Source organism: Electrophorus electricus, chromosome 19, assembly GCF_013358815.1.
Source record: "Electrophorus electricus isolate fEleEle1 chromosome 19, fEleEle1.pri, whole genome shotgun sequence".
Classification (NCBI taxonomy): Eukaryota; Metazoa; Chordata; class Actinopteri; order Gymnotiformes; family Gymnotidae; genus Electrophorus; species Electrophorus electricus.
The window spans coordinates 5,797,114-5,810,671 of record NC_049553.1 but is presented as its reverse complement, the minus strand read 5'-3'; the positions used below and the strand labels follow the sequence as shown (position 1 = coordinate 5,810,671).

At 37.6% G+C, this 13,558-nt stretch overlaps 1 protein-coding gene across 3 annotated transcripts; it reads right to left on the bottom strand.

Annotated features, from left to right (window-relative positions):
• Positions 1 to 2,597: 2,597 nt before the first annotated feature.
• ap1s1 (adaptor related protein complex 1 subunit sigma 1) lies at positions 2,598 to 13,371 on the bottom strand. Of its 3 annotated transcripts, none has more exons than XM_027015627.2 (5): positions 13,204 to 13,371; positions 7,319 to 7,497; positions 5,385 to 5,493; positions 4,803 to 4,940; positions 2,598 to 4,676 (listed from the first exon to the last, which is right to left on the bottom strand). In XM_027015627.2, exons 1-5 carry the CDS (start codon positions 13,204 to 13,206, stop codon positions 4,629 to 4,631), a joined length of 477 nt encoding a protein of 158 aa, XP_026871428.1. In that variant the 5' UTR covers positions 13,207 to 13,371; the 3' UTR covers positions 2,598 to 4,628. The 3 variants fall into 3 exon arrangements, with proteins under 3 accessions (XP_026871428.1, XP_035375912.1, XP_026871429.1); XM_035520019.1 differs by lacking the exon at positions 13,204 to 13,371 and adding an exon at positions 9,661 to 9,696; XM_027015628.2 differs by lacking the exon at positions 13,204 to 13,371 and adding an exon at positions 9,534 to 9,557.
• Between the last annotated feature and the right edge of the window lie 187 nt (positions 13,372 to 13,558).

Below are 13,558 nucleotides of genomic sequence, written 5' to 3'. Positions count from 1 at the left end.
GATTCAACAAGGTGCTGGAAACATTTCTCAGAAATCTTGGTCCATATTGATATGATAGCATCATGTAATTCCTGCAGATTTTTGGCTGCACATCCATGATGTGTGACTTTTTTTCCGCCACATCCTAAAGGTGCTCTAGTGGATTGAGATCTGGTGACTGTAGAGTACATTGTCATGTTCAAGAAACCAGTTTGACATGATTTGAGCTTTGTGACATAGCGTGTTATCCTGATACACTGTGGTCATAAAGGGATAGACACGGTCAGCAATAATAGTCAGTAATAATAATGCTGTGGTGTTTAAACGATGCTCAATTGGTATTAAGGGGCCTAAACTATGTCAAGAAAATATCTGTCACACCATTACACCACCAGCAGCATGAACTGATGATACATGGCAGGATGAATACATGTTTTCATGTTGTTTATGCCAAGTTATAACCCTACCATCCAAATGTTGCAGCAGAAATTGAAATTCTTCATAACAGGCGATGTTTTCCCAATCTTCTATTGTCCAATTTTGGTGAGCGCCTGCAAATTGTAGCCTCAGTTGCCTGTTTAGTTGCTGACAGTAATGGTACCAAGTGTGTTTTTTTGCTGCTATAGTCCATCTGCTTCAAGGTCCAACATGTTGTGCATTCAGGAATACTCTTCTGCATACCTTGGTTGTAACGAGTGGTTATTTGAGTTACTGTTGCCTTTCTAATAGCTTGAACCAGTCTGGCCATTCTTCTCTGACCTCTAGCATCAACAACGCATTTTTGCCCAGAGGACTGCAGCTCACTGGATATTTTCTGTTTTTCAGACCATACTCTGTAAACAACTCTGTAGATGGTTGTGCATGGAAATCCCAACTCAGACCAGCCCGTCTTGGACCAACAACCATGTGATGTTCAAAGTCACTTAAATTACCTTTCTTCATCGTCTTGATCATGACTATATATATATATATATATATATATATATATATATATATATATAAGCGAGAGAGAGAGAGAGAGAGAGAGAGAGAGAGAGAGAGAGAGAGGGAGAGAGAGAGAGAGAGAGAGGACACACAGGTTTGTAAAGAGCAAGCGAAATAATCCTCATTTAACGAAATTAAAATACAAAATTATGCAGTGCACACTCACTAAAAGCCATCACTTCTCTCCTGGTGGATGCAGTTTTCAAAATTAATACTGCTCTATATGATGTCCTTGGCAGAAAAAACTGCAAAAATGTATGTGAGTCAGCTGTGCCAAATAAGATGACATCTATCTGTACACCCACAGATAATTAACGTCAATCCTTTGAGTGCATTACCACTAAAGGTTTAATACATTTTGTGGAGCAGTGATATAAGTAAACATTTACATTATTACTTTGAGGTTACTATGTTTAACCGATACGCTGACATTTTAAATGAAGATACCATTTTCTTTCTTTTTTTTGCTGTTAACGTTATTCATTTTTAATTAGTGACATTACTACTAACCTGCTAAAAGTTGATTTGATGCAATGACCAAGAAGGCTATGCATGGTGATTCACTCAGTGCACCTGAGAGGAATATGGAAATTCACAGTATCTTAAAAGTTACCTGAAATGCTGGCCCTCATGATTACTGTTCAGCTTTAGAGGTTTTGCTGGAATAGTTAAACCCACTTTAAGTTTTGATATAATACCTAAACCCATGTTAAGTTCTTAACATAATTTTGTCTACTTCCTTCAGAGTTAACTTCTTAAAAAGCTACAAGTGAAAGATGACTTCATACAGAGTCCCGTTTAAAAGCCACAACTTGGTTACTTAGTTACTTAGAAGGTATGTGGCTATTCTAATTCTAACCATTACAAAGATCAATATGTTAAAGATAGCGACGATAAAAATACTCCTTTTAGCACAGGGTCAACTTGTGGATTGCGTCCCGTGATTTGATGTAGCCCAGCCTGATGCGTGAGCCCGAAGACTGTTCCGAAAGACTAGTTTTTAAAAGCTAAAGTCAAAAAAGATTAACAGAAGCTGACTCTTTATAATACAAAGTATAAATGAAGCAAGTAAAGACTTAACCGAAATATTAACTCTTAAAAGTATGGAAAAATAAAGAGAAAAACACACAGAGTATGAGAGGGGGAGAGAGGGAGTGCATTAGAGGGAAAAATATCAGGTACACTGACACAATAAGATTATAACACGAACAGACTGCACTTCTTGGACTGACACAAAGCACATCAGTGTATTTTGTGTGTTCATGTTCATCTGAAAGTCTTATCTTTTGCCTACTCTCTTTTTTTGCCTTATTCTTAAGACTTTCGTGTTCTGGTGGTGCAGTCAGTTTCACTGCACCACTGTGACAAAAGACGGGTGACTCATCCACTTACATGCTCCGTCTCTCTCACTCTCGCGTTTTCTCTGTCGCTACCTCTCACTCTGTGTGTGTGCACATCTCTGCTCCACACGTGCAAACCAAAGAAGCATTTTCCCATAATGTAGCTGTCATTATTCTTTCTGAAGATGCAAATGATATGCTAACAGCCCAATTGTTACAAGATGTGTTAGCAATTCAATAACAGTAAGAAAAAAAAAAACTCCAGGGGGAAGAAATGTTCCATACAAATCCAAATTTACAATGAAATTGGCTTTTTATTTCATTATAAAATTACATTCACACACGCTCTGATTTGATTACCTAACAGCTATTCGACAGGTAGACATGCCCTCATGTTGGGTTACTTAATTGAGTCATTCCATGTCAAATCACCTGAAGAGACCTGGGTTCAGCACCTTCTCACAAATATCTTGAAACCGCTGTGTCAGAATGGAAAACAAATCAAAACTAGCGGTTCAAGAATTGTATTTTATTTTTATTGTACTGGTCAAATGGCACTGGATACAAAGAATATAACACATTTGTAACATCCAATGCCACTATTTTTCCCTGACTTTTCCAGAGACTCAAATATGAAAGGAATTTTAACCTCCATTAACTAAAGGTGACAGAGGAATCAGACAAACAAACAAAAATATTTCAGTACACAGTATGGTTCCAAGTTATATCTTGGGGCAAAGATGTCATTCGTCACAGCAGCAAGCTGTCTTGTAAGACACTAGCTACTGAATTCATAGATGTTTATATTTATGATGACCCCCACCTTTATTCTCAGCAAAGGTTGCCTGAATGATCAAACACGTAAAGGCTAAAAATGAGATTCAGACATTTATCGGTGTTTTAGGTGTTTTGGATTCACTATTTATCCAGATAGAACTATGACATATCTTTCCCCATTTCTAAAATTATTAGTTATAAAATTATAAGAAATAATGCTCTGAACATCTATGCGTTTATCTTTGCATCTAATTAACATTCTAACAGAGTTCTAATCTCCCCTTTAAAACCATGCTTTCTCTCAATGCAACACATGGAACAGCTGGTACTGAACTTCTGTGATTTGACACATATTGATTCAATTGTTTTGTATAAAAAACCCTTCTCAAAACATTCCTTTATTTTACACACTTGAAAAAGCTTTTCTTTTTTTAAAAAACCCCCAACTTTTTATCCAAACTAGGTCACACGATGTCAAAGCACTTTTTCTTTGTTTTACAACGAGTTATTCAAATATTATTCCCTTTTTATTCCTTGACTACACATTTACAGTCAGAAACATCTCTTTGGAAAGAAGGAAGTAGACAGAAACAAAACAGGAATGGGATTCAGTGACATTTTGTGTGTGGGATTTATTTTTTTGCCTTGTTTTATATTAAGATACGCACGCATTCAGACTTTCTGAGACTTTCGCAGAAGTGGTTCATAGAACTAAAACAGATTGAATAGACCATATGCAACAGTCTATTCAATATTCTATTGATATTTAATAGCCTATTCGATATTCCTCTTCTATTTCCTAGGTGTGGAACACACATCAAACTTTATTTTTAAATCTGGCTCATGTGGAAAACTGCTTTTGTGCAACTGTGCAAGCACAAATCTATGAGCACAGGAACTCCTCCCACTCACTATAAACACACACACACACACATATATACACACACATACACAGATTCACTGTGTGGTCCCTACACTAAAATAGTAAGCATTTCAAACCTGAAAGGTTATCCACTTAAACTTTGCATCACATTTAAAAATAGACATGCATGAATGGTCACTGTAAATCTTTCCTGAGCAGCAAAAATGGTCAAAAGTATTTATGAATATATAAAATTGGGGGTTGCACGAATAATAACCTCACAGACAAAAAGCTGAGATTGTACAACCATCTCACTCTGTTAGCGCAATAAGCCTTGATGATCTTTTAACATATTACAAATAAATGCCTGTGAGTCAGTTTTAAGAGAGTAAATGTAATATTCTTTGTATAGTGTGTCATAAGATTGGATGGATTCTGGCTAGACACAGCTGTCCTGAAGACAAAGAAAACAAAAATAGGGGCTGAAGAAACATAATTACAATCGCACGCTGAACTCAGTAGTATCAGAGTTGTATATATGCTCTTGATCCATCCCTGTTGTCCTGTTGTGTCTTTCCTCCTCCCATTCATAACCTTCTCTCCCCAAACTCCCCCCTCAAAAGCTCTTCTCATAACCACATGGAACAGTAGTACCTAAAGCTGTCCCTCCTAAGGCTGAGGGGACTCTAAGCCAGGCCCATCTCCTCCAGTACACTCCTAGGAGACTCGTCCTCCTGAGAAAGGCAAGCAGAAGAAAGGCAAACACAGATTACAGATGAGACACGCTCACATTTATTAGTTGTGGGCATAGAAAAATGTACTGCGCAAGGACACCAATTTAAACTGTCGCAAACACGCACCTCTTGCAGCAGATCAGCCTGTTCAATAGCCTTGAGTACACTCTTTTTGGAAGTGTCCTGTATTTCTCCTCCCATCAGAAATTCATCCAAGATAAAGTAAGCTTTCTCAAAATTAAAAATGATGTCGAGCTCACACACCTAGAGGAGTCAAACACAAATGGGGTAGCAGACAAAGGAATCATTAGTGACATTAGCCATGTCAAGAGTCCAAAACACTGTTAGCAGAATATTACTATTGGGCTTGAGGGCAACCAGGCAATATATGTTTAAAAAAAATCAGTACATTACACAGGATAGAATAGATGGGAAAAAGTACAACAAATAATTATTAGTATTTGAGACATTTGCTCATGGTTTAGGGGAAAACGCTTCAGAGAAACATGAACAACAGAAACAATTCTGGGAAGAGGCTGGAGATAAGAAAGTCCTCAAACATGAATATGAGAGCCTCAGAGAGTTATGTGGAGGTTAGGAAGACAAATATGGGGGAGGGGGGAAACCAGCAAAAATAGAAAGGATAGGAGAGAGTAAGAAGCCAAGAGAGCAAGAGAAAGCCCAGATGAAAGTCAAGGAGTTGCTCACACTGCCAAAGTACTTATCCAGCAGCTCCACAAAGCGATGGATGACCTCCAGGGTAATCAGCTCATTGTCCTGCTCTTCAACTGCACAGCAGAAATACAGACTGGCATACCTACGCATGAGCATACGCACACACACGAACAAATTTGGCAGTGGCTAACTAATCCAATGTTACTCATATGTTATTAGCTTTACTGCACAGGCACACACTCACACAAGCACCCTCACAAGCATCAACAGACATGCATACACAAATATAGAATACATGAATGTCAGTATGCAGAGGTGTTATATAACTGGACAGCAAACATGGAGAATGCTGATAACAGTAGGATGAAGAGGCAGAAACAATGGGTCCAACCCATCCAAACAATGATGCTGCACCATCTCTGTGTGCATCGAACATTTTTCTGCAATGTACAATTAATATTATATGTACCTTCTGACTGCTTCATTAAGTACACCTACTTTATAGTTTTACTGTTAGTCTATAGTCTTTCTGTGTCCATGTATGTCATCTAGAGTTTCATCGGTGGTGAATTTCCACAGTGTTGCTATTGGCTGGATATTTTTGGTTAGCAGATCACTCTCAACTCAACAATGGCATGGATGTGTGCAAGAACTTTAGCAACACTGCTGTGTCAGATACACGTCTATGAGTGCAACATCGACTACTATGTCAGTGTCACTGCTGTGTTGATAATGGTCTACTAGTCAAATAATATCTGGTCTACAGTGGTCAGGTGGTCAGAAACTGAAAAATGCAGACAAAATGTGTGTGGCAGATGGGCAGTGTGGAAATATAACCCATTACCTATAAAATGCTGCTATATAGGTGTAACTAATACAGAGGCCAGTGTGTGTAGCTTTAAGGTAGATGTTTCTAATTCAGTGGGTGTCTGTTACATGTGATGTGCAACGTGCTTCAGTATAGCACATCTGAAGCACAAATCACATTAATGCATGGGTTTGTAATGTACGCTGAGATGCCTTTTCTGTAAGAGCCACCTTGTGGTCAAACACACACACACACATTTGAACACACCCCCACACTATTCCTATCAAGCGGAACATCATGTATCCTGTCACAGCGCAAGAGACTAGAGCTATTGGGGGGGGGTGTTCATGGGGATTGTCTATGTGCTTGCCTCAGTTACACACGATAAACAAACTATGAGATTGACTTACTGCAGCAAGGTCAGCGAAACAGAGCAGAAGCTGCAGAATCGAGGGGTCAGGATAGCTATGAGCTACTTCACATGATTGTACTGACGTACAGAGGGAGTCATCACTTGCAACAACCTGATATGTCGATATCTGACATGTAAGGTCAGCTCCTGTCATGGAGCTTAGCAGCAGTATACACAGTGCAAACAGTTATGTGCTGAAAGATTACTGTTTGCAAAAAGCTTCAGAATATGTGTGTAATACACAATATGGTAGGACACACATCTGCCTGCTCTACATTTACCAGTTATCACAACCAGCGTTTAGTCAACCTTTATGGCAAGATCTGAAACTAGCACGGGTATGTGTGTGTACAGGATGCACATATGAGCATATGCATCTGGTGACTTTCCTCACAAACACCTTGACTGTTGTGTGTGCAACAGTCTTTTTAGCTAACTTTTATTAGAATCTTGGTATGACTGCCAATAACATGTTTGTAAATAAATATTTTGTGCATCTTCTGTGACTTATAAAATGTGACAAAACTATATACCCTACTACATATTTTTTTTCCCCTTGATAAATTCAGTAGTTAGTATATAGATACACCCAGTAATTTATTTTGTGCAATTTAACTATGCAAATGATCCATTCAAATCCACTTTAAACAGTGCTACAATAAGGAATATGGGAATAAGAATGAATGAATGGGCTTCTTTGCTTCATCGACTATCCAGGTCAACAATACACTTTTGATGTCAACTCACCTTTTGTAGACTATCTTTAGGTCTCGCCACTCCAGGAAGCTGCACATTTTGGGTTTTCTGGCCAGTACCACCTGCATGAGCTCCCGCACCATTTTCTTCTTATCACGCTCAGCTGTGGCCGTGTACCATTTCTGCAACCGCAGCTTCCCCTGCCGGCTAAACAGCAGCATAAAACGCATCTACACACACCCCCACACACACACACACACACACAAAGTGGGTCTGATCATTAACACCATTTTAGGAGCTGTGCATAACTGCAAACTCTCTGTGGAGCCGGGCAGACAAAGCATAAACTATAGCCCGTGCTAACAGGCTATTCTTCCATAAGCATAGTTAAGTTGACTTATGTAAGATCGTTCCAATGACAAACCATGTCAAGAATGACAATGACGGAGGTTTTAAAATCACTTAGCACATTTCACTTTTTTTAGATGTATATATGATAACTAAAATCAGCCATTTAAATTCTATTTTAATCATTTATAACTTTGTGGCACATACTTAAACATTTTCTGCAGTGTAAACTTGAATTCAAAACATCAAATAAATTTACTTTGACTATGCTTTTAAAGAAATCCTGCTCAGTTTAAAAAGAGTCAGCTTTGACTGTTACAAACAGAAGTCTGCTTTCTACATCATTCAACATTTTCTTATTTTAAAGTTAGCGTATTAGCTGGGCATATAGATTTCATATCTATTAAATATTTAAGGAGAAAGTGGCAGACCACTGCCTTGTTCCCCATAGCCCTGGCCTACATACCCCATTCTTCACTGCACCCACCCCATCTCACAGCTTGTCTTAACTAGTAGGCAAGGCTGTAGAGGTTTGCCTGCTGTACAAATAAAAGGGGCACTAGAAAGTGACTACAAATGGAAACACATACACACAACACATTTCAGGTCAGAGCCCTGACCGTGGCAGTAACATTTTTTTTTGTCAAAGTATGTTTCTCACTAAGGGTGTTTGGCAAGGAGATGGCAAGAAGCACAGTCCAGTACTAAGCATGTACAGTAAAACAAAAAATAGTGACATTTTACTCAATAAGTACTATTACAGGGCATCAATATGAATAATTTGGCTAATGAAAACAATCGCCATTTTAACGTGTCTACCGATGCATGTCAGCAAAAAAAAAAAAGCATCTAAAAAAAAAAAAATATATATATATATATATATATATATATGTATGTGTGTGTATATATATATATATATATATATATATATATATATATATATATATATATATATATATATGTATGTGTGTGTATATATATATATATATATATATATAAAAATGTGGCAACAAGTATGTACCTCCCCGGGGTTTTGCACCTAGGTTTTTTATGCCATGGCATCATAACGCACACCCAAGGCTTGATTCACTAATCATTTGTCTCCCAGAATAATTCACAGTACATATTCTGTTGCACTGTATACAGCTGTCTACAAACATTAATATCAGAACACTCAGAACAACTTAAGGTTGTGCAAGACTCTTTGAGAGCTTGGAAACCCTTTCAAGGCACAATAGTTAGTGACTTCAAGGTTATTGCCTTCAAGACGCGTCTTTGTCACTGGGCTTCACCAATACTGACCTGTTTTCACTTAGACTGATAGTACTTCAATACATTGTCCAAAATACACACAACCATGTCCACTCCTCAGTGCTAATTCATGCATTTTTAGATCTGCACTGAATATCAATGATACCAATATATTGATCTGAATCAATTATCTTGTACTGGCATTACCTTGATTTCCTAGGTTGGCATGATGAGGCATGGGAGAGAAAGATTAATTGAGGCCATGGACAAAAATAGCACTCTCATAAGAGGGAAGAGCTACCTTCTGTTCATCTGTGCCAGATCAGACAGGAAAAGTGTGCTTGTGCTTATTTCATATTTATATGTCCAAGTCATTATTAAGTTGCTATCATTTTAGCTCAAAAAAGACACACATAAACATGGACAAATCACAAGTAGGAATCCATGCAGATCAGGAAAGATGATATACAGTGCACAATAGGGTTGAGAACTGACTGCGATCAATAATCACTCCTTCCTAGCAGTGGTTAATATTTGAGATCACATGCAAAGGCAAAACATCAGCAGAGCACCAGCTGGACAGATACTGTTAATACAACAAACACAAAATCTATAGTGAAAACACAGCCAGACCACACTTTACAGCTAATCTAGTCATTTTACTTACAGAGATGAATGTTCCCTGCTGTTTTTGTATGTCTAGTTTCACAAAAAGAGGGAGAGAGATCTTATGTTGTTGCAAAAGGAGCAGTCTACAACATACAACGCTGTCTGAACAGAGGGCCACATAGTACCTCTATTATTTCTCATCCATGGTGCAATCATCTGGCTCAAAATAACATACTTAAAAAAACATAATTTGTAATATTAACATAAGTGCTCATAGAACTTCATGACACGAAGAAAATGCTTTCCAACTTCTTGTGGTAGAAATTTAGTTCTAAAGGGTACACAAACCACTAACACATGTAAAAAAGCTTATCTACTTGAGCAATACTTCCTTGCTGGTGGAATTTATGAAATACAGGAAGTCTACACATAACTGGCACTGTACTGTGAAACACTCTTAAATAAGTGATCCTAAATTGTCATATCACAGTCTGCATGCACACCACGACCAATATCTTTATCTTTCCTCACCCATTTTCTCTATTTTGCATAATTTCTTATGAGAGAATCCTCAAAAGTTGTATTTTCATCTTGTTGTGCACCTATATTCCAATTAATATCTCCCAGCACATCTGAGATGCATTCCAGAACATCTACCATGCCACATCCTTGCAAGTCCCTATCAATGATCACAAAACTGCAAATGTATAGGTTATAAAACTAACTTTTATAGCTCATAAAACTTATAAAACATACATTATCATCATGCTGGAACCACTTGTTATAGCTAAACAATGGAAGAATGAGTCTAGCTGAGAATAATTACTGAGTCCTTTTGTCATGTCTGCCACAAGGACACAGACTTCCAAAGACTACGTTACCCACAAACCCCATTTGTTCCCAGTCATCAGATTATTAGTCTCACCTGTATCTCATTATCCTATTGTGTCTCTGTATATAAACCTTCTATGTTCATTCAGTTTGTCTGTCTAATGTTTCTGAGTGTATTGGATTATTATATCATGGTTTCTGTGGTTGACCAATTTATAAACAGTTTTAGATCTTAATTTATAGAGAAAGTACTGGGATGCTTCTGATAGGTCAGTCTCCAACAAATGGCCATTTGTGAAAAGGAATATGCAACCAAATAATGGCTCCTACAACTAATCACAATGTATGGTAAGTACACCCTTTAAGCCCATGTAAACTGCCTTTTAAAAATATGATTAGTAATATTTATTTATTTGTTTGTGTGTGTGTGTGTGTGTACACGTCCGTCACTGTGTGTGTGTGTGTGTGTGTGTGTGTGTGATGCATGTGGCCAGACTTAGACACTCGTGTGAAGGACAAAGTTTTCTGCTTCTGAATATATACTGTAGTCAACAGAGCACATATTATTCCAGATTTAATTTCTAAAGGGCATAGAAGCCCCCTTTTTAAGATTTAGAATGTATAACTGTTGTAACTTCTTTTTTTTTCTTTTTTTTTGGGGCACTAAATCATGTAATGTATCCAATCTGTGGTCCTGTGACCCAATTAAGAACCGTCAGATCTGAATTCAGTGCCACCACTGTTGAATCCTCTTCCTCACTCACATCTCTGTGTATAATTGTGAGCAATAGCTACTAATTTTGTGCATTCTTGTCCTAATGCTCTACAACTGGGCTTCTGTTAGCCCACCTCTACAGCAAATAATCTTTGCAATAAACCTATATTTCTATTATTAATCTATAATAAACCTATTCAGTGAATTTTTGATGTGGGATTTGTAATTCAACTTCTCTAAGGAATATTTTTGTGCAGTGGTAAAAAGAGAAACAAATGCAACATAAAATGGATGCATCAATAAACACACAATACCAATGAGTAAATAAATCACTGAGAAAATGCTGTGCACAACTGGCTGCCACTTCACTGGTGTGTAACTGGATGTAAAAGTGTGTTAATAGTAAAGTGACTTTTGGTTCCATGTAAGGTGCTATATAAATAGAACTTCATTAATTCATTCATAAAATACACCAAATTCTATTTAAGTAAATGTGTCTTCTGTTTTCACTGTTGGGAGACCACTCTGAATGTGAAAAGCCATGGAAAAATGATCAAACCTGAGCAAGAGCTGTAATGAAGCAGGGAGGACTGTACTTCTCAGCTCACACATTGTTCATTAAAGAGAAATGTTTACAGATGTCTTCAGGTAGGATGTGAAGCCAATACAGCAACAGACCTAACCAACTATAGGTTACTAGCTTGCACTGCTCTGAGCTCAATTAATTACAAGTGCTTAAAAAACTTGACCTACACATCTTTTAGATCTGTGAAGCAGAAATTAAAGGACCTGCCTAAAATTGAGTAATTTGAGGGTCTACACTGAACTTGATGATAAATTTCATCAGTTTCTAGAAGCAAAACTTAAGGCAACTTCAAATACATAACTTTTCAAACAAACCTTTTCTGATTTAAAAATGGCACAGGAATGTCATACAAATACATTGTCATACTGTTTGTACATTTTAATGGTTCATTTTTAAGAAGTGTCACAGCATATGAATTTTCCAACGAGCAATTAGTCTAATGTTTTACTTTAAACATGTCTTACACCCATTAATCAGGCATATAAAATATCTGGAAAAACAATGGGCTGAAAGGGCACATTTACCCTAACGAGTGACAGAAGTTACTGTATAAAATGCTACAAATTTGCAACAGATACCCTAACTTCTAGTAAATCTATAATCAAAATCAAGCGAGTCTAATGGTATGCTTCGCATACTCTGCTTATGCGTGCAATTAATTCCATCGTTTGCCGCGAGTGGACTGGCCAGCTGACATATTAATCGTTTGTGAAGGTCCTGAGAAATTACAGGAACTCACAGGTAACCAGAGCTAGATGGAGTGTTATAACGGCAATGTACTCACGTCTTATGTACCAATGTATTATCATTAGTATTAGCTAATAACATTATCTCGAATAAGCGGCCATCATTTTGTCAACTGTGCAATCGTGCTCTTATATTTCTATACACATTATTGCTATTCACGGCTCACTTGGAAGAAACACTAACCTAGAGATACTGTGGCCACAATCAACCATGCGGTATCAAGTTACTACTACTGTTTTAACAAACATTTTACCAAAATGTCATTTAAAAAGGAACTGCTGCCTTGAAAGTGAATGCAAATTCTCCGAACCACGTATCTAGGTTAGCTAACCTAGCTAGCATAAGAGACACCTTTTTATCACAGGTTGAACAGGAAACTCATTTCCGGTCTCTCGATCCTAAATACCCAAGACCACATATAAAGTACCTAGAAGACGCAAATAAAATGATTACAAGTTAATTACGACTTGTTGATACCAAAAGGCTGCAATTGAAATGGGCTAAAACTAGTTGGCTATCTAACTCGTTTCAACGAGTTAACTAGTTAGCTAGCTATCTTATGCTATCTGAGTCAAGGGCTTTAGCAAGCTAGCTAGCTACAGGTTTTCTGATATAGACACATAGGAGGGTATCAAGCGACTGACTTCTTGCATATTTATAAGACCAAATACTTAGCTAGCCAAATCAACTTAGACCGGCAACCATAGGTTAACAGTAACTAAAATGTTATGTTTTTGTTTTGTATAAGTAACGCTGAAGGTTCTCTTGGACTAGCTAGGCTAGTTATTTGGACTGATTTAGCTTCACTGACAGTCTTGCTTGGTGGTAAGCACGCGGAGTGTAACTTACCATTTTATCAGCTTCTCGAGAATGTCCTCAGAATATATTTATATATGTATGTTACAGAAACCTTTTTAATCAGAAACACAAAATACTAATTACTTATTTCTGTCTCAGCCATCGGTGATCGGTGGGTTTGAAAGACCCACTGAGGCAGCCTGGAGTCAGGTAGCTAGCGTCATCGCCTACAGCGTACATGCGCATTGCGCATTGACCGGCTTATGTGTCAGCCATAAAGCCTTTTTTGGATGAATAAAATGTCATGGCTCTGTAATTTAGAGACGAGTGTTACCGTTTACGTGTGTGCTTACTATTGCTTTAAATGCTCGTCAGCGCTTATATACATTTTACTGGTACTGTTCTT

Bases quoted from the DNA above. Each gene is read 5' to 3' on its own strand.
- ap1s1 (XM_027015627.2), bottom strand. The intron at 5,494-7,318 runs GTGAGTTGACAT...GCTCATGCGTAG, and splicing joins CTAAAGATAGTCTACAAAAG to GTATGCCAGTCTGTATTTCT. The intron at 4,941-5,384 runs GTGAGCAACTCC...TGACTCCTCTAG, and splicing joins TGGATAAGTACTTTGGCAGT to GTGTGTGAGCTCGACATCAT.